The 20,668-nt window shown below is 36.0% G+C and overlaps 1 protein-coding gene across 1 annotated transcript in view; it reads left to right on the top strand.

Annotated features, from left to right (window-relative positions):
- LOC149830010 (mitochondrial carrier protein CoAc1-like) overlaps positions 1–20,294 on the top strand; it is a 100,214-nt gene extending 79,920 nt beyond the window's left edge. The window contains exons 5-7 of the mRNA XM_090016248.1: positions 19,292–19,476; positions 19,562–19,693; positions 19,878–20,294. Coding sequence (XP_089872374.1) covers positions 19,292–19,476; positions 19,562–19,693; positions 19,878–19,976 — 416 coding nt within the window. The 3' untranslated portion in view covers positions 19,977–20,294. The remainder of the gene's footprint in view (positions 1–19,291; positions 19,477–19,561; positions 19,694–19,877) is intronic.
- The last annotated feature ends 374 nt before the right edge of the window (positions 20,295–20,668 follow it).

The following is a 20,668-nucleotide window of genomic DNA, read 5'->3' as shown; positions in this document are numbered from 1 at the left end:
TCGCTCGCGCCCCGCAGCCCGAGCCTTTCATTACTTACGCACAAAGGCAAGTGCAACTACGAGACTCCCTAAGGTAGGAGAAGATTGCACGGAGGACTTGGACAATTGAATTAAGTTCAATTAATTAACAAGATAATTATATATATATGCAAAAAATAGTGATCAAGCAAAAAATAGTGATCAAGCAGAAGAACATGAGATGGCCTTGATACGTTACTCGCAACAATCAGATTTTCGTCGGGATATAATCAAAGGGTCGATTCGGGCTCAAAGACGTAAAACAGTGACGTGGGAAATGTTTCAAACAGATGTGCATTCCCCCCTTTTTTTGGACAGAATATATATACATACAAGTACGCAATTAGCTCTCATACGCAGTTTCACGATCCTTATCCTTTACTTTCTGTCTTGTCTTTATTTTGCCGTCGCGCTTTGCGCACAGGCTTTGCGTTTGCTTTCCTGCTTTCAGTCTTTACTTTGCCGTCGCGCTTTGCGCCTAGGCTTTGCGTTTGCACTCCTGCTTTCAGTCTTTACTTTGCTGTTGCGCTTTGCGCCTAGGCTTTGCGTTTGCACTCCTGCTTTCAGTCTTTACTTTGCCGTCGCGCTTTGCCCACAAACTTTGCGTTTGTACTCCTGCTTTTAGTTTTTACTTTGCCGTCGCGCTTTGCACCTAGGCTTTGCGTTTGCACTCTTGCTTTCAGTCTTTACTTTGCCGTCACGCTTTGCGCACATGCTTTGCATTTGTACTCCTGCTTTCAGTCTTTACTTTGCCGTCGCGCTTTGCGCCTAGGCTCCTGCTTTTGCAAATGTTTCGTTACTGCATTGCCATTGCACATGACGCTCATGATTTCGCTCATCGCATGTACTATTAGCTGCATCCTCGTGGAGTATGCACAAGCATTTACCAGTCTTCCTCTTACGATAAGAGATGAGTCAGGAGCTTAAACGATACATCCTCGATTAAGGAGAGGGATCCCTAGCAAGGATCCCGACTTTTCGAGTGAGTAGTCCTGCAAAGTAGACTTGAGGATTTTTGGGAGTTACGCTAAAACATTAAGGACTATCCAAATCTACGTATTTGGAAAAGAGGTGTTTGTCTATTTCAGTTCGTGCATCTGACATATCTCGGCTAACCTCGAATTGGGGCTCGAACAAACTTCTTGGTGGGGGTTCTGTTGAGAAACCCGTATCCCGTTCATCAAGGCCATTATCGAGCCATGCGAGGCATGCATATACTACGATAACGGATGAGAGATTCTAGAAAATCGCATGCCATATGTCAGCACGAATTGCGACTGTTTCAAAAGATAAAGAATGTCAAAAGTAAAGTTTGAAAAAACATTACATCTTTACGAAACACTTCTGTTAAGGCTCCTGTTAAGAAACTATATCCCTTTCATCATATAATACTTGTAGACGTGCACTGCTCGTTAGTACTACGATCGGATGAGACAATTATGTGACCTCGAGCAGTGCTAAATGCATAATGCTATAATCACATAAAATGGTGATCGATCGCCTTCACAGGAAAGATGCTCGAGTGGTTGCAAGACCAGAGCATGTAGAATGGGTCGTCAGTTAAGTAACGCCTGACGCACCCATTCGCCTTTTGTTTCTGTTAAGGGAGAGGATGGATCACTACAAAAACTCCAATGGACAGGTTGTTAACAACCACCTAGGCAAAGATCCAGCCTCTCCAGTCATTGGAGTTAGGGGACGGGACTACCAAACATTATCCTAGGTGGTAGATCTCATGGACTTCGGCAAAAGTTGGATGCATTCGTTGCCAAGTAACTGCTTTTGGGGAATCCTCTCTCGGTCAAAAGCCGTCTCCTTAGGAGCGGACTCAACTAACTATTCGGGTTATTGAAAATACATAGAATAACAGATGCCCGAACTAGTATCAGTTGTTTCTACGATTCGCGTCTATGCGTACTCGCAGGCTAGTTAATATTGAAACATAAGTCTGTTTACACTAGTTGATGGGTCATAAGACTTGCTAGTTGCTTGGTAGTTCACAGCTTACGATTGAATGAATCGTTATGCTGTATTTGACAGTTACACTGCTTATCTGCTTTAAACTGCTTAGCATGCTGAATCAAATGTACTTAATTCAGTTTCCTGTCGTCTTACTTGTGCATCTACCAGTTTTTCGCGAAACTGATCCATTTTATGGGCACAGGTGATGAATAGGTTGCGAGATAGGCGATGATGCGATTTCAAGATGATCTTAGGATCCCACTGTTTATGCTAGCAGCTTGCGTTTTGGGTTTTTGGGCAAGGGTTTCCTTAGAAAATCCTAATTTTGTACAACTTAAAGTTATTTCTAATGCAAATGATTTATTAAAATGGTTGCAAGTTATTTCTGTTTGGTGAATGTAGATTTTTACGCTAACGCGCCCAAGGTTGTCAACTTGCCTCTTTTATTCAAAGCAAAACGTTTTTGCTGATTTGTTAAACACTCTGAAAAGAAAAGAGATTTTTCTAGTCTTTTGACCCTTTTGAAAAGGTTTACAAGTTTGAAATTTTGGGGCGTTACATGGCACTTCAGATTTTCCTTTGTTTAATATTTTTGTTGTGAAGAGCGGGAAAGGAAGTGTTCTCTTTTATTGAAATTTACACCTTTTGCTTTTTTTTTTCCTCCCGTATCTGGACCTGGGTCGACTGGGTTTAATTTGACTCAGTCAGATTCAGACTTGGGTCAATGTAGACCCAGGTTTGAATCAGTCTAGGTATACAAAGTCAAGTTTGTTTGAGATTTCATATATATATATATATATATATATACCCTCCCGCACCCGCACCCAAGTTTTTTTAAAGTGCTGTATCGCGGCACCCACACGTGCACCTATGTGACATAGCCAGAAACTAATAAGGAAAGAACAAGCAGAGAGAAAAATACATGAAATTTCCAAATGACGCTGTAAGCAAATATGTTTTAGTTTGTTGTAAGTATCTAGAGGTCAATGTCTGGAAAAACAGAAGGCAGCTAAATCTGCCATGTTACGATATTCTCTCCATCTATAAGCTGTGAAAAAAAATTGAGAAACATAAGGATTGCAAAGCTTTCATATGGTTTTCAGTGCATGCTGGATGATACGAAAAAAAAAAAAATGAGAAACATAAGGATTGCAAAGCTTTCATATGGTTTTCTGTGCATGCTGGATGATTATGCCACATGGACATTCTCAATTTCATTAACTAGAAGAAGGAAAATGATCAAATGGCTGATCATTGATTCCTAAAAAGGTAGAAATACTCCCCTGCTGCCAATTTAAAGTGTCGCAGAACAACCTTGATTTTTTGTTTTAGTTCTCTGGATACTACATGTCAGTACCATATTGCGGGTTCAATCTCTAAGACTCTACTGGCATCGCTGTATCACTGCTATCATTGTAAAATTTTACTTTTGCAAGTCAAATTTACCTTTGAATTTTTTTTGAAAATAATTCGCCTCCGTTTTAAAATGCGGAAAAATTCCGTAGAATGAGACTCGTCTGTTGGTACGAGGTTCAACCGTTCCTGGCGCCTTTACCAGGGGTAATTGAACGAAGGATCAAAAGTGTGCTTAGCTTTGCTCAACTTGTCTAAACCGATGTTCTATTTCCTAAATGCACAAAGAGTCAGACATGCGCTATGAATTTCTGAAAATGCAGATTGAAAACATGATGTTTGCTTTGAATATTTGAAACACTTGGAAAAATCTTGGAAAATATAACACTCTGAAAATCGTGAATCATGATTGGGAGAGAATTTCTGAAGAAAAGAAAATCGATTTATGAAGAAATACAAGTGTTTTGTAAAACTCGATTTCTGAGGAATTTCAACTAACTTTGAGAAAAACTTGATTTCTCTGAATTCAGACTTTGAAATTGAAGATATTATGACTTGGAAAATCGTGATTTAAACTTGAGGAATATTTGAAATACCACTTGAAAGCTCAGAGTTTTAAGAAAATCAATTTCTGAGTAAGACGTAGAAAATTTTGAGAAAATCGATTTCTCTGAATTGGAATTGGAATTGGAATTGGAATTGGAATTGGAATTTGTAAATTGAATAAATGAATATGGATTTGAACGATATTGTTTTGAAGAATTGAGAAAATCCTTTTGTATTTTATGCAGTGCATTTTGAAGTTAGCCTAAGAGTGTAGGCTGAATGTGGCTAATACGAAGATCACAAATCTGGGTCTCATTCGTATTCTAACTATGACAAAAAATACGAATTCTACCGAGTTTGTCAACTTTCTAAGAGCTTGTGCACGTGCCATTCGTGTAGACCATGGTGGATTTGTAAAAAAATGCATGAATTGGCATATATCAGATATTGAAATTTGCAGAAATTAAACTATATGCAATGCATCATGTTCTATGCAAGAAATGTAACTCTTATTCCAAATTATTACATCTGATGTTACATTGAATTAGATAAAAGAAAAAGAACTAAAATAACTAAGTCTTCCACTTGAATAATTCTGCAAAACTAGAAAACATGTTAGCACAAAAATGTAGGTTTATCTGGATTTATCCGAAAATATTGAAAATTATCGGATATTATTCAGATGTAAACCCAATTCATACTTCCCTGATATAAACATAAATGATGAAATTGAATTAGAAATATGAAAATAAACTTTGGAAATTCGAATTTGGGGTCAAAATGACCAAAATGCTCCTTATAGCAAGTCTATGGCCTTGAAATCAGGGTTTTCAGAAAGATATTTTGTAAAATACAAATTTTGAAATTCAAATGAGAATAAATCAAACATAAAATGATATGATATGATTGAAAATAAGAAAACCCAAGTTAGGGATTTCGAAATTGAGGTCAAATGACCAAATTACCTCTGATAGCAAGACTACGGCCTTGAAATCAGGGTTTTCAGAAAATATTTTGGTAAAAACTTGGGATTTAGGGTTTAAAAAGATAAAATAGCAGCTAAATCGAACATGAGGTGTCCTAGCATGATTCTAAACATGAACAAACCCTAAAAACATGAACTTATATATAAAAAAAATAAAAAAATCACAAAAATCATGATTTTGGCAGTGTTTCGGGATCCTACGGGTACCCTGTTTTGCAATTTAACTCATCAAAGCATCAAATGATATCCAAAATTCATAAAAATCGGTACCTGCCCTTATTATCACCCTAAAATTAGATTGGAATCAGAAAAAGATATTTTTGATGTTATTTCAATTCGAAAATTGCATTAAAACCCTAAAATATGCTATTTTTACCCGCGGGCATTTGCTTGTCATGGTGTCAGACCGGAATCAGGGGTCAATTCACCATGGAAATCTCTAAAATTTTACAGAGCCATAATAGACAGAAAAACAAAGAATCTCCCTTTTACAGATCGGAAAAATCATCTCCGGTTGGGGAGATATCGTTCTGACAATCTGTACTTGAATTTAACGAATATAAAATTGATCAAAACATGCACTTCCGGTTGCAAATACATGGAAAAATAGCAGAATTCATCAAAAATTTCTGAGATTTCAGCAGTGAATAATAGACATTAAATAATAAACTTTCCTTTTTACAGATCATGAATCAAATCTACGGTTAATGATCTATGATCGCCCCGATTTGAACTAGGGTTTTAATAAATCATAACGAGTTTTAAAGCATGGGTCTGACTTTCTAACAGAGGAAAAACAATGAACAATAACATAAAAATACAGGAAAATCACAGTAAATAATAGACATTAACATGAATCTACTGCACTTTACGGATCACAAATCAGACTTCGGGTGAGAGAAATAACATACTTGCAAGTTACCTATGAATTTCGATAGTGATTTTAACACCTGGAAATCATGATTTGATCTTTTATTTTTCTGACAGGGTTCCCGAATCCCAAAACCTATGATTTTTTTTACAGAGACTCAATAACATATCAGTGGACCACATAAAATTTTCAGCAATTTTTAACAAATATTTAAACGCGGAATAACATGATTCCTACAGTTCTAGAATCAAAACACATGGAAATCTAAGAAATACTAAAAAAAACATGATTTAATAATGGAAAACAATAAAAAATACGTAAACAGCAAAACAAAACTTGTTTTAATGCTGAAACATATGCAATGAACATAATATGATAAAAAAATAAAAAGAAAACAGGGAATCCATGGCTGAAATTAATTTTCCCTTTGAAAGTATGGATTTAACCCATTTAACTGGTAAATCTCATGTTTCGTTGGTTAAGAACATGAAAAACGATAATGTAAACGTTTCTAATGGATTAGAATCTCGAAATACAACACTAAACAAGGTTAGATCATCTTCTTGGGTCGACCTTGGGGTTCTTGAATGAGAATCCATGGTTAAAACCATGAAAGAGGGGCCAATGGTGAAATCCATGTTAAAACATGAAAAAATATTAAATAAAGCATAAAAAAGTTTATGAAAACCTTACCTTGAGGTTGCAGCTGCAATGGAGGAAGGAGAAAGGGCTGGAGAGGAGAAAGAAACTCCAAGATTCACCAAAGAGAAGCCTTAGGGGTCGACCCCCCCTTATGGTCCTTTAAATAGAAAAAATTAGGTTTAGTTTAAGATTTTCCTAAATTCCAAATTTGCCCTTTTTAAAACCTATCCAAAACCATTAATGGGGAGCGACTTTTTTTGGAGAGACCTAACCTAGTTGGACTCTATCTAGCTTGACCTAACTAAGCTAACCAACCTAGAGAGACTCCAAGTGTGGCGCCACTTGGGTTTTTCAGAAAACCTAATTTTTAAAACTTTAAAATCAAAGACTAAAGTAAAAATAAGGGTTTTTAAAATTAAATCTCGACTCACCTAGACCCATAACCTAATTAGGACATGGACTAACCCTAGTCTAACCCTGACTTTTGCAAATGTGGCGCCACCTAGAGTGGGCCCCATTTGGTTTTTCAAAAAGCGATTTTAAAACTTGAAAATAAGAGGTTTTCTCAAAAGACATTCAAAGTAACACTTGAAATTGAAAGTTTCGAAATGGCACAGAGTTCTGACGGGGTCAGAACTCCTCTAGATATGGCACCAATTGAGTGGGCCCCACCTCGAAGTTTTGAAAAACTTGAAACAAAGACTGAAAATGACTTTGAAAAGGGGTTAAAATCAACAGGTGAAATTCAAAGGTTTTGAAAACAGAGTTCTAAACGAACTGAAATTCTGGACCAGAGTCCTGAACCAATTAGGACTCTGAGGTTTTAGATTTTAAAAGCCAAATGAAGGAGTTTTTGAAAGATTTTATCAAAACTGGTAAAATAAATCAGAAAATAAAGTCAGGGTTAGAGTCCTAACTCAATCAGAATTTTGAAATAGAGTCCTGAATCAACCAGGATAGAGTCCTGAATCAACCGGGACTCTACAAAATGACCTAATTTTTGAAAAACAGATAGAAAAGAATGAAAATAGAAGTGAAAACAAACTTCAGGATAGACTCCTAACTCGATTAGGACTCTGGGACAGAGTCCTGATTGGACTAAAACTCTAGATTTTTTTAGTATTTTCTGAAAAATAGATGAAAGAACTTGCGAAAACAGTGAAAATAATGACAAACAGTGAAGTCAAAGTAGAGTTCTGATCCAATTGGGACTCTTGGGACAGAGTTCTAATTGAACTAGGACTCTCAAAATTTTGGATTTTATGAGAAAACAAATAAGAGAATTTTGAAAAACAAGTGAAAACAAGATAAAATTGAAGTCCGGTTCAGAGTCCTGATCTGATTAGGATTCTGAAGAGGAGTCTTAATTCGACTAGAACTCTGAAATTTTTTGGTTTTCTAAGAAGTAAATGGTGAGATTTGAACAAAGCTTTTGAAAACCAGTGAAAATGAAGTGAGAAAATAGACTTTGGATAGAGTCCTGATTCGATCAGGATTCGAGATAAAATCCCAGAATTTTGAAATTTCATAATAAAGGTATTAATAATTTTGATAGATAGAAAGATTTTTGAAAGATTCTCTTAAAATTGAAATCAGGGTCAGAGTCCTGATCCAACTGGGACTCTCTTAATAGAGTCCTGGTTCAACTATAACTCTGAGTTTTTAACTCATTTCGAAAGATTTTGAAAGATTTGGTTGAAAACAAGTAAAAATAACAACGAAAGATAGATTCCTAATCCGACTGAAACTCTAAAGAAGAGTCCTAATCCGACTGAGATTCTTGAAAAAGAGTCCTACTCCAACTAGGACTCTGGGATTTCGGCCAAAACGAAAGATTTTGATAGGTTTTCTCAAAAACAGGTAAAAAGTGTAGTAAAAGGTAGAGTTCTGATCCGACTAGGACTCTGGAAAAAGAGTCCTCATTCAACTAGGACTCTAAGATTTTGACAAAAATGACAGAAATGTGCAAGGATATGACCACAACTGGTTTAAAATCAGCATGGAGTTTTGAAAAGATTCAAAAATATAGAAAGATAGAGTCCTGATCCAACTAGGACTCTAAATTTTGAGATTTTTGATAAATAAAAGAATTCAGAAGCGACACCACCTAAATGGGTCTCATCTGAGAATTGAAATCAGTTGAAATTGAGTTTAAAATTAATTCAGATTATTTTTTTGAAGAAAATAAGACCCTAGGGGTTAATAAATGGAAAATATCGATGCAAAAAACCCAGGTTTATGAAATTTGATCTTGAAAGACAAGTTTTAAAATCGAATCTGGATTAAAAGATTTTGAAAACAAGAGTACTGGATCTCGATGATGAGATGCAATGACATGCAATGCAATGAAATGATATGTCGAATGCATGCAATGATATGCAGTGACACATGAAATGTAAACACTGGTTGAGGGTGAAAATTTGGGGTGTTTACAATCACTAATCTTCATGTGTCAATCAATCTTCTCAGAGGAGTCTTTCTTTTCATTCCATATTAAAGAAATGGGCTGCACTTTGTCTACAAGTCCATTTGGAATTTAAGTGACAATCTGCTGAAATGAAACTTGAAATAACTATGATGGTTAGGATAACTTCCCACATTGAATAAATAGCACTTTTTTGACTGGCTAGTGTATTTTTCATTTTAGTCCTTTTCATGCTTAATCCATCCATCTGGATTAAATCTTAACCTTTCACAAGAGATGCCTAAGATAGCACTACCGCTGTGAAATGTCAAATGGCTCATTTAGTAAACTTCATCTATTTCCTTAGCAGCCTGAAAGACCTTGGAAGTGTCAACAACAATGTTTTCTTAACAGGAATTGCCAATCAGAGCTATGAAATGTGTGGTTCAGAAGAGGAACCTCACATGGTCTACATATCTCCAATATCCCATCTTTTGACGCTGCTGATTCTTTTTTAACAGGCATTGCATGGCAAGCACATATAAAGTGTATATAATTCAGGAGTCAATCCCTAAATTCTAAAACCTACATATATCCAGTATTGCATCCGATGATGGCGTTCAATAAACACCCTTGGTCTGACAGAGATCAGCAGATGGACTGATTCTGATGATGATTCTGTGAAAATGTCTATGAATAGACAATACACATACAAGCATAAATACTTTATAAAAGAAGTGTACGAAGACACTCTCACAACACTTGAACAAAATACGCAAAAAGCGTAATAATAGCAAACATGCAATAATGCATGTATTTCATAAAAGATGCAAATGCTTGAGACTCTCAAGCTTAGGAAAAACAAAGGGGGAACACCCCTATTTATACAAGAAGGAGAAGGTGCAAAGGGGCTCCCAAAGGAGTCGTTGGGGAGCCCCCAACGGTCACATTTATGACCGTTGGGGCCCCCCCAACGACTCTATTGGGGGACCCCCAATGCACCTTTTATGAAAAAGCAAAAAGAATAAAAAATAAAAAATAAATACAGAAAAAAAAGATGAAAAATTACAACATATTCCAAATGGAATATGTGCAAGAAAGGAAATTACAAGAATACCCTTTTCGAGTAAAATAAAGTAAAATATATAAATATATATATTTATATATATATATAGAGATACATATACATATATATATATATATATATATGTATGTATATGTATCTCTATGTATATAAGTATATATATTTATACTTATAACAGACATTTTTGGGAGGTACATTTTAACACCCCCCTCAAACTTACGGTGCGATAATCGCAAGTTTGTCAAGAAGGAAATGAAATCTGGGCGAACATAGAGCTTTTGTGAAGAAGTATGCAAGTTGATATTCAGACGTCACGTATGGTAGATCAATAACCTTCTTCAAGTATTCTTCTCTGACATAATGACAGTCCATCTCTATATGCTTTGTTCGCTCGTGAAAGGTGTGATTCTTGGCAATATAAATTGCACTTTTGTTGTCACAGCACAACTTTGTTGGTTCTCTGATAAACACTCCCATATCTTCCAAAAGGCGTCAAATCCATACAATTTCCATGGTGGTAGATGCCATGGCTCTATATTCGGCTTCAGTGGATGACAGAGAGATCTTCTGTTGCTTTTTACATCGCCATGAGATCAAGGACTCACCTAAGAAAACACAGAAACCAGTGGTGGAGTGACAGTTACTAGGGTCACCTCCCCAATCAGAGTCAGTATAAGCAAGTAATTTTAATTCAGAAGAAGATAGAAATACTCCCTTTTTTATTGTCCCTTTCAAATATCTGATGATGCGAAGGACAACACTCATATGAATGGTTGTAGGAGCATGCTGGAACTGACTAGCAATGTGTATAGCATGTGACAAATTGGGTCGACTAATGCAAAGGTCCATTAAAGAACCTACCAACTGCCTGTAAGGAGTAGGATCAGTTAGAGGAACACCGCCGTCGATCTTCATTTTTGATCCCACAACTTCAGGAGTTTCGCATACTTTGTCATCAGAAATTCCTGATCTGTCAATAATCTCACAAGCAAGTTTAGACTGAGATAGGAAATAACCACGTTGCGAATAAGCAACCTCAATTCCAAGAAAATATGTCAGAAAACCCAAGTCCGACATCTCAAATTTTGAAGTCAAGACGAACTTAATACCCTTGACTCATTGAACATCATCACCTGTGATTAGCATGTCATCAACATAGAGCAAAAGTATCACAATCCCTGCATTAGATTTTCTAGTAAATAAAGCAGTGTCAGTATAACATGAGGAAAAACATTTTCCAACATAACGCTGGTAAACCGGTCATACCAGGCTTTGGAGGCCTGTTTCAAACCATAGAGGGCCTTTCAAAGACGAAGAACTTTATCTTTAGGAATCTTCATGCCTGGTGGGGCTTCCATATATACTTCTTCGTTAAGATCACCATTTAAAAAAACATTTTTCACATCCATTTGAAAAATGTTCCAATTTTTAATGGATGCAATAGTAATAAGACATCTAACTGTAACCATTCGGGCTACAAGATCCAAAGTTTCTTCATAATCAATTCCATATTCTTGTCCATACCCTTTTGCGACTAGGCGAGCCTTATACCTTTCTAAAGATCCGTCGCACTTAGTTTTAACCTTAAAAACCCATCGACAACCTATAGTTTTCTTTCCTATAGGTAGAGTTTGGAAATCCCAAGTTTCAGCCTTTTTAAGAGCATTAAGTTCATTTTGCATGGCTTCCTGCCATTCTATACATTTTTTAGCTTCAAAATTCCTTGGTTCAAAATAAGAATGAATGACACTAAGACAAGCCCTATATCGGGGTGAGAAGGAATCAAAAGAGACAAAACGAGTTGGAGGTCTCCTATTCCTTTCAGATCTTCGGTGATCTAGAGTAGGAACAAGTTCACTATATTGGTCAATAGCACTTCTAAAGGTGTCTTGGTTTCTACGAGAGTAGGTTATTGGATCACTTGAAATTCTACTTTCTTGTTCATTATGTGAGTTATGTTCACCCACATCACCATCATTTTCTTCATCATGATTTGATGATACATCATCATCACTAGATATATCATCATTACTAGACAATAAGTCAAACAGGAAGGAATAATCAAAATTTTCTTGTTGAGAAACTTTTTTTTTCAAAACCACTTTCATTTTCTAAAAACGTTATATTTCTAGAAACATATAACTTATCATCTCGAAGATCATAACAACGAAACCCCTTTTGAGTTTCAGAATACCCAAGAAAGGCGCAAGGGATAGCCTTGGGAGAAAGCTTGTCATTCTTATCCGTAAGTATAAAACACTTACACCCAAAAACTCGTAACCTATTATAATCAGGTTCAAGCTTATATAATATCTCAAAAGGGGATATTTTTCCTAATATCCTAGATGGTAAGCGATTTATCAGATAAACAGAGGCAAGAGCTGCTTCTGCCCAAAAATTTTTAGGAATATTTTGGGAAATAAGAAGGGTCCTAGTGGTCTCAATGATGTGCCTATGTTTTCTTTCGGCCAACCTATTCTGTTGAGGAGTTTTGGGACAAGACCTTTGGTGAATAATTCCGTGATCCTCAAGGTATACTTTAAATTGATTGGAGAGATATTCTCCTCCAGAATCACTTCTAAATATCTTTATGTTGCTGTTGAATTGATTCTTGATCATTGAATTGAAAGTTTTAAAACATGAAAAAACTTTATGTTTGAATTTAAGAAAATAGATCCACGAATATCTGGAAAAATCATCCACAAAAATGACATAATAAGAAAAGCTTCCTTTTGAAGCAACAGGTGCGGGTCCCCAAACATCTGAATGAACAATTTCGAAAGTTTTAGAAGAGAACATAATTCTTTGCCCAAAAGGTAAACTTTGCATTTTTCCGAGAATACAATCATTAAAAAAAAAAAAACTTTTACATAGGTCTTTTGCAAAATGTAAATAAGACAACTTGGTGATATCAGGATGACCAAGTCTTTTGTACCACACATTTATATCTTTGTTTCGGGCAACATTACAAAAAAAATTTTGAAACTTGAAGAGATTCCATATAGTATAAGTCTCCTTTTCTAAAGCCTTCCCCAATCAATTTCCCGGACCGACGATCCTGTATTAAACATTTATCATAAGAGAATTTAATATCGCAACCATGGTCCGAGAGTTGAGAAACAAAGAGAAGGTTTAAGTTTAGTTTAGGTATAAATCTAATTTTTGGAATAAAAAAATTTTGAGTTTCAAAATTACCTATTCCTTTAATTTCAAGAGAAGTTCCATCCGCAGTGGAAACAAAAGATGGAGAAACATTTTTTGAATAATCGGAAAGCGAAAACATGTTTGGGGACATATGAAAAGATGCACCGGAGTCCAAAAGCCAAGAGACTTTACCTGGAGAAGAAGTGGTAGACACAGCGACACCTGAGGTAGCTCCCTTGAGGAGGGGTTGAAGGGCTTCCACTATTTGATTTAAAGAGAGTGACCCACTTGATGATGCCTCCTCCTTTTGTGGTGCACCGGTGGTAGTCATTGCGAGAAGCTTTTTCCATTTGGGACATATGGGTTTAATATGCCCCGGTTCTTTACAGAAATGACAAACAATTTTACTATAGTCCCCTTTTCCTCTTTGCCCACCATTTTCACCTTGACTTTGTGGTTTAAAATGAGGAGGACGATAGGTTCTTACATTGTTTCCGGGTCTTGATACGGCATTGACCTCATTGTTTTCTTCATAATTACAAGGAACCACAAGAACATTTGATCCTTGTTTACATAAACTCATACGAGTCTCCTCACCACTTAATTTGGTGAGTACATCTTCAAGAGAGGGATGAGTAAATGAGGATAAAAGAGATGACCTTATTTGCTCAAATTCGGGCCTTAGCCCATTCAAAAAATTGAAGAACCGATCTTCTTCAAGTTGCTTGTGACGGAGTTCGATTGCCTCTCCACTCCATTTTGGTTCAAGCATGGCAAGTTCATCCCAAATGGAGGAAAGATCGGCATAATACTCCCTAATAGTCATTTCACCTTGAGAAAGGGAGAGCGCCTTCTTTTGAAGATAGTACTTGTGGGATAGATCCCTTGATGTATACATTTTCTCAAGATAATGCCAAGCTTCAGATGCCTTTTTGAACTTAATAATGTTGGCATTAATCTTAGTTTCAACGGATGAAAAGAACCAAGAAAGAACCTTGAAATTCTTCATTTCTCACTCATCGTGCTTCTTAGAATAATCTTCAAGAGCTTTGATCCTTTCTTCTCCTTCAAGAATCTTGATTTCACTTCCGTTTACCTTCGTTATTTTGGGTTCCGGTTCCGGAATTGTGCCTTGCACATAACCCCATAGCCCCTTCCCTTTTATGTGAGCCTCCATGTTTCCGGCCCAAACATGATAGTTGGACCCATTTAATTTGAAACCAACAGTAAAATGAGACTCTTTTTCGCCCATTATGAAGTAAAGAGGAAGGGAGAAAGGGCGTACCAACACAATATTTCAAACTCTAGCTTGCGCAAGATCCTTCTAAAATATTTGAGACGCAAGATGCACCACTTCAACCTCCAAAAAATGAAGGCACGCTTTTCGAGGCACTCGAAAAAAAAGGAATCCCACGATCTTCGATCACCAACCGAGCTCTGATACCATGTGAAAATGTCTATGAATAAACAATACGCATACAAACATAAATACTTTATAAAAGAAGTGTACAAAGACACTCTCACAACACTTGAACAAAATACGCAAAAAGCGTAATAATAGCAAACATGCAATAATGCATGTATTTCATAAAAGATGCAAATGCTTGAGACTCTCAAGCTTAGGAAAAACAAAGGGGGAACACCCCTATTTATACAAGGAGGTGCAAAGGGGCTCCCAAAGGAGTCGTTGGGGAGCCCCCAATGACTCTATTGGGGGACCCCCAATGCACCTTTTATGAAAAAGCAAAAATAATAAAAACTAAAAAAGAAATACAGAAAAAAAAAGATGAAAAATTACAACATATTCCAAATAGAATATGCACAAGAAAGGAAATTACAAGAATACCCTTTTCGGGTAAAATAAAGTAAAAAATATATATATATATATATATATATAGATACATATACATATAATATATATATATATATATGTATATGTATCTCTATGTATATAAGTATATATATTTATACTTACAAGAGACATTTTTGGGAGGTACATTTTAATAGATTCTATGGAATCTTTCTAATTTCTATTGCTATGTTGGGGACTGCTGGCACTGTTTGCTGTATGAGTGTTATTGCTAAGATTGTGGTATTTGTTTACATTGTTTTCATATCTTAATTTTTCAAGCATTCCAATGAAGATCAAGTGATACGCTAGTTCTGTCTGAAATTTTCAAGGGCCATGTTAGTATTGTTTTTCTACTTTATCACAAAATTCTCAAAACCATCACAATGTTGTCTCCAAACTATCATGACCTTATATTTTGATATTACCATGGTATTTTCATTGTCGCTTTCCTCTTAGTATATTTGAAATATGATTTTTGTCATATTTTTCTTTGTTTTATCTTTTGAAAACTTTTCTGCATTTTCTTTACAATTCTGCAACATTACCACTTTTTTCTTTTATATTTTCTTATATATTTGAAGCAATGTTGTGAAAAGCGTTGAGGCGTAGCGAGGCACTCCACAAAAAACCGAGGCGAGGCGTAAAGCGTAAGCCTCAAATATTTTTTTGAAAACTTTTAAAAAATTATAAAAAATATCTAAAAATATAAATAAATAAAGAAATGCTTTATTGATGAAATAACAACCAATAAGAAATAGAAAATCTTAAATAAGTACTAAAAAAATATGAGATTAACATATAAAAGTAACTAAAAACTGATTAGATAATTGGAATGAGATTAACAAAAAAAAGTTAAAATATACTAAGAAACTGATTACATAACTGAAATAACTGAAAAATATATGCTATTAACCTACAAAAGTTAAAATATATGAGATTATTCTAAAAAATATGAGATTAACATATAAAAGTAACTAAAAAAATGATTACATAACTGAAAAATATATGAGATTAACCAACAAAAGATAAAATATACTAAGAAACCGATTACATAACTGAAAAATATATGAGATTAACCAACAAAAGTTAAAATATATGAGATTATTCTAAAAAATATGAGATTAACATATAAAAGTAACTAAAAAACTGATTACATAACTGAAAAATATATGCGATTAACCAAGAAAAGTTAAAATATACTAAGAAACTGATTACATAACTGAAATAACTGGAAAATATATGAGATTTTAACCTACAAAAGTTAAAATATATGAGATTATTCTAAAAAATATGAGATTAACATATAAAAGTAACTAAAAAGATGATTACATAACTGAAAAATATATGAGATTAACCAACAAAAGATAAAATATACTAAGAAACTGTGAGAAAGCAACGAACGAGGAGAGAGAGAGAGGCCCTGAGGGCTGCAGAGAAAACCCAACCTAGGTCTGCGTGTTTTGCTTCTCATTAAGTAGACTTCTGTACAGTGATTAGGGTACGAAATTACCCATTACATGTTATACAAATATTACAACATGCCATTAATGAGTATGTGTTAATAAACAAGATAAGTTGGGTCTGGATCCTGAGGTCCAGATCCAGTCGTGAATGGTGTCTTTTCACCCCCCCTCAAGGTGTACATGGTTTTGAACCATGAACAACTTGTCTTTTAACATCCAAAATCTGTCCTTGATAAGTCCTTTTGTAAACAAGTCAGCAACTTGATCAGCAGTCCGAACATATTCTGGTTCAATTTCCTTTTCTTCGACCTTCTGTCTTACAAAATGTTGATCAATTTCAATATGTTTGTCACGACTGTGGTAGATGGGATTGAATGACATGTTGATAGCACTTTGATTGTCACACAAGAGAACGCTTTTGAAAATCGATTCTCCTACTTCTGTCAACAGATGTCTGATCCATGTTACTTCAGCTGTAGCTGCTGCCATTGATCTATACTCTGCTTCTGTGCTCGACCTCGCTATGGCTTTTTGCTTCTTACCGCTCCAGGAGACAAGATTTAGGCCAATAAAAATACAGTATCCTGAAACTGATCTACGCTCATCTGGATCTCCTGCCCAATTTGCATCTGTGTAAGTAAGAAGCTCATGCATGTGATGGCCATGCATACTCTTTCTGTATTGAAGACCATCTCCAATAGTTCCCTTCAAATATCGAAGAATGTGTTTAACAACTTCCATATGCCCAATATGTGGGGTTCATGCATAAACTGAGATACCTGATTGACAGAATAAACAATGTCAGGTCGAGTGAAGGTAAGATACTGAAGCATTCCTACTATCCTGCGATATCTTGTAGGGTCGTCATACAGATCTCCATCTTGGGAACTGAGTTTCTGATGAAGTACACTGGGTGTGCTTATAGGCTTGCAATCACTCATACCGGCCTTGCTAAGAACATCAACGGTATACTTATGTTGAGTGAGTGTCATGCCTTCAGCAGTCCTGTCAACTTCTACTCCAAGAAAGTATCGCAGTTTACCAAGATCCTTCATCTTGAATCTATGATTCAGAAGTTCTTTAACCTGTTCAATATGTTCATTAGAGTTACCTGTAATGATAATGTCATCAACATATATCAATAACAGGGTAACTACATCTTTGCATTTGAATGTGAAAAGAGAATGGTCGAGAAGAGACCGAATAAAGCCATATTTTTCTACTTCAAGCGAAAAACTGTCAAACAAAGATCGAGATGCTTGCTTCAGACCATATATAGCTCTCTTTAACTTGCACACGTATTCTTTAGAGTTTTCTTCTGCATACCCAGTAGGTTGCTCCATGTATACTTCCTCCTTTAGAGTTCCATGTAGAAACGCATTTTTCACATCCAGTTGACTGAGAGTCCATTGGTATTCAACAACCAATGATAGTATGATGCGGATAGTGCCCATTTTTACGATCGGACTGAAAGTCTCATCATAATCTTGTCCTTGCTCCTGTGTGAAGCCTTTAGCAACCAGCCTAGCCTTGTATCGTTCGATAGTCCCATCCGGCTTATACTTTATCTTATACACCCACTTCGATCCAACCACATTTCGATTGTGGGGTCTGGGAACAATATCCCAAGTCCCACATTCATGAAGGGCCTCCATTTCTTCGTTCATAGCTTCAATCCATCTCCTAGAATTTATTGCTTGATAAAATGTTGTGGGTTGATCCTCCTTGCCCAAAGAGGCTAAGAAGAGTTGGAAATCCATTGTAAAATTCTCATAACTAACCCACCTATCAATAGGATGTCGAGATCGGAGCTGCAGAGAAAACCCAACCCAGGTCTGCGTGTTTTGCTTCTCATTAAGTAGACTTCTGTACAGTGATTAGGGTACGAAAATACCCATTACATGTTATACAAATATTACAACATGCCATTAATGAGCATGTGTTAATAAACAAGATAAGTTGGGTCTGGATCCTGAGATCCAGATCCAGTCGTGAATGGTGTCTTTTCAGAAACATGTTACATAACTGGAAAATATATGAGATTAACCAACAAAAGTTAAAATATATGAGATTATTCTAAAAAATATGAGATTAACATATAAAAGTAACTAAAAAACTGATTACATACCAAAGTTAAAATATACTAGGAAACTGATTACATAACTGAAATAACTGGAAAATATATGAGATTAACCTACAAAAGTAAAAATATATGAGATTATTCTAAAAAATATGAGATTAACATATAAAAGTAACTAAAACCTGATTACATAACTGAAAAATATATGAGATTAACCAACAAAAGTTAAAATATACTAAGAAACTGATTACATAACTGAAATAACTGAAAAATATATGAGATTAACCTATAAAAGTTAAAATATATGAGATTATTCTAAAAAATATGAGATTAACATATAAAAGTAACTAAAAAACTGATTACATAACTGGAAAATATATGAGATTAACCAACAAAAGTTAAAATATATTAAGAAACTAATTACATAGCTGAAATAACTGAAAAATATACAAGATTAACCAACAAAAGTTAAAATACAGTAATATACTAAAAAACTGATTACATATCTGAAATAACTGAAAAATATATGAGATTAACCTACAAAAATCTTGTTGATCATGTCTCAGAAATCTTGTTGTAAATTTTTTTTTTCGCGCCTCAAGCTTGCGCCTTGAGGCACAGAGGGCCGCGCTTCAAGGCGAGGCACACCTTTTGCGCTTCAAGGTGCATTTTTTATAACACTGATTTGAAGTCTCGCCGCGACTGGTATTAGACTATTAGTCATGTTTTGTAACCTTTTTGTTTGCACTGTGTGATCTGCAATTACTGCTCTGTGTTGAAAATCTAACTTGAAGTTTTGTAGTTATTGCTTATATATTATTCAGCCAATACTCATGCATTAGCTCCTCTAATATCTAGCTGCATACATACTGTCTTCATTTCTGCAGGTCCAACGCTGATAGGGATCCTCCCTTATGCTGGCCTGAAATTTTACGTATATGAGGAGCTCAAGCGCCATGTTCCTGATGAATATCAGAAGTCTGTGACCATGCGTCTCTCATGTGGAGCTCTAGCTGGCCTACTGGGGCAAACTTTCACATACCCTTTGGATGTGGTTCGCAGACAGATGCAAGTAAGACTCCTCATGTTGTCTCACATTTTTCCACGCTATGCCTCCTCTGTTCACCATGTTGACCTGATTTGGGAACTGCTATCAGGTCCAGATGCTGCCATCATCATCCGAACCTAGAAATCCTGGCTTTAGAAGCACAATGGAGGGGCTAACAACTATTATTCACAAGCAAGGGTGGAAACAATTATTTGCTGGCCTGAGCATAAACTATGTCAAGGTAGTGTAAAGCTTTTTGCTTCCACAAACCACCCCCCAAGTTAATTTACCCTCAGCAACTGATTATAGTAGAATTCAAACCTGAAATTTTCTGCGATGTTTGAGTAAATAAGGATCCAGTGTCACCTCCTGCAGTCACCTGCATATTCAGATGATTAGCATCTAATGGAGGATTAACTTTGCAGGTGGTTCCATCAGTTGCAATTGGCTTCACTACATACGACATGATGAAGGCTTGGCTTCGGGTGCCACCTCGAGAGAAAATCCGATCCGTGAATGTATAAAATAGGGTGTGACTGTTTGGAAGAGAGGATCGAGCATTCTATCATGTAACCAAATGATCTGTATTACCTTCTTTGGAGAACTAAGTGGGCCTTTGAGAAAACATTTGGACAGGGCCACATGATGCTAAACAAAATCCATGTGAACTAGCAACAAAGTCGTTACAGGTTTATAACGTAGGTGTTGCAAAGAAAGAAAATATAGGTTTATATAATAGCAGCCTGGTGTTGGATTGTGGTGTTGCCTGTTTATCGCCATCCATCTCTAAACTATGTATATGCACTGTTTCAAATACAATTCATTAGACGATATCTTCCTAATTTGTGTGGGGTTTGTTTATGCACATATCTTGTGGAAGACAAATCTTAATTTCTTGCAAAAAGCTGTACGTTAGTCCTCTGGTCTGTGTGTGTCAGAGAGAGAGAGAGAGTGTGGGGTGGGTGGTGCGCGTGGGGGTGGGATTTGGATGGTGGGGGTGGGAAAATCATAAAAGCTTGCATGCGGGTTTGGAAATGGAATCTCTCATTTTTCCCATGTGAAAATTGGTCAACATGCATTATTGAAGAAATTAGGAAGATATCGGGATGGCATCCCATGTGGTAAGCGGGGTCCTGAGCCAAGCCGAAGGCCAAGGTTCGAATCCCTCTGACACATGGGGTCTGGTAGGGGTCTGCCTAAGTTCCGAATAATTAAT

This window comes from Nuphar pumila, chromosome 8 (assembly GCF_984573655.1).
Source record: "Nuphar pumila chromosome 8, dmNupPumi1.hap1.1, whole genome shotgun sequence".
In the NCBI taxonomy this organism is placed as follows: domain Eukaryota; kingdom Viridiplantae; phylum Streptophyta; class Magnoliopsida; order Nymphaeales; family Nymphaeaceae; genus Nuphar; species Nuphar pumila.
This window is presented reverse-complemented; position numbering and strand designations above follow the sequence as displayed.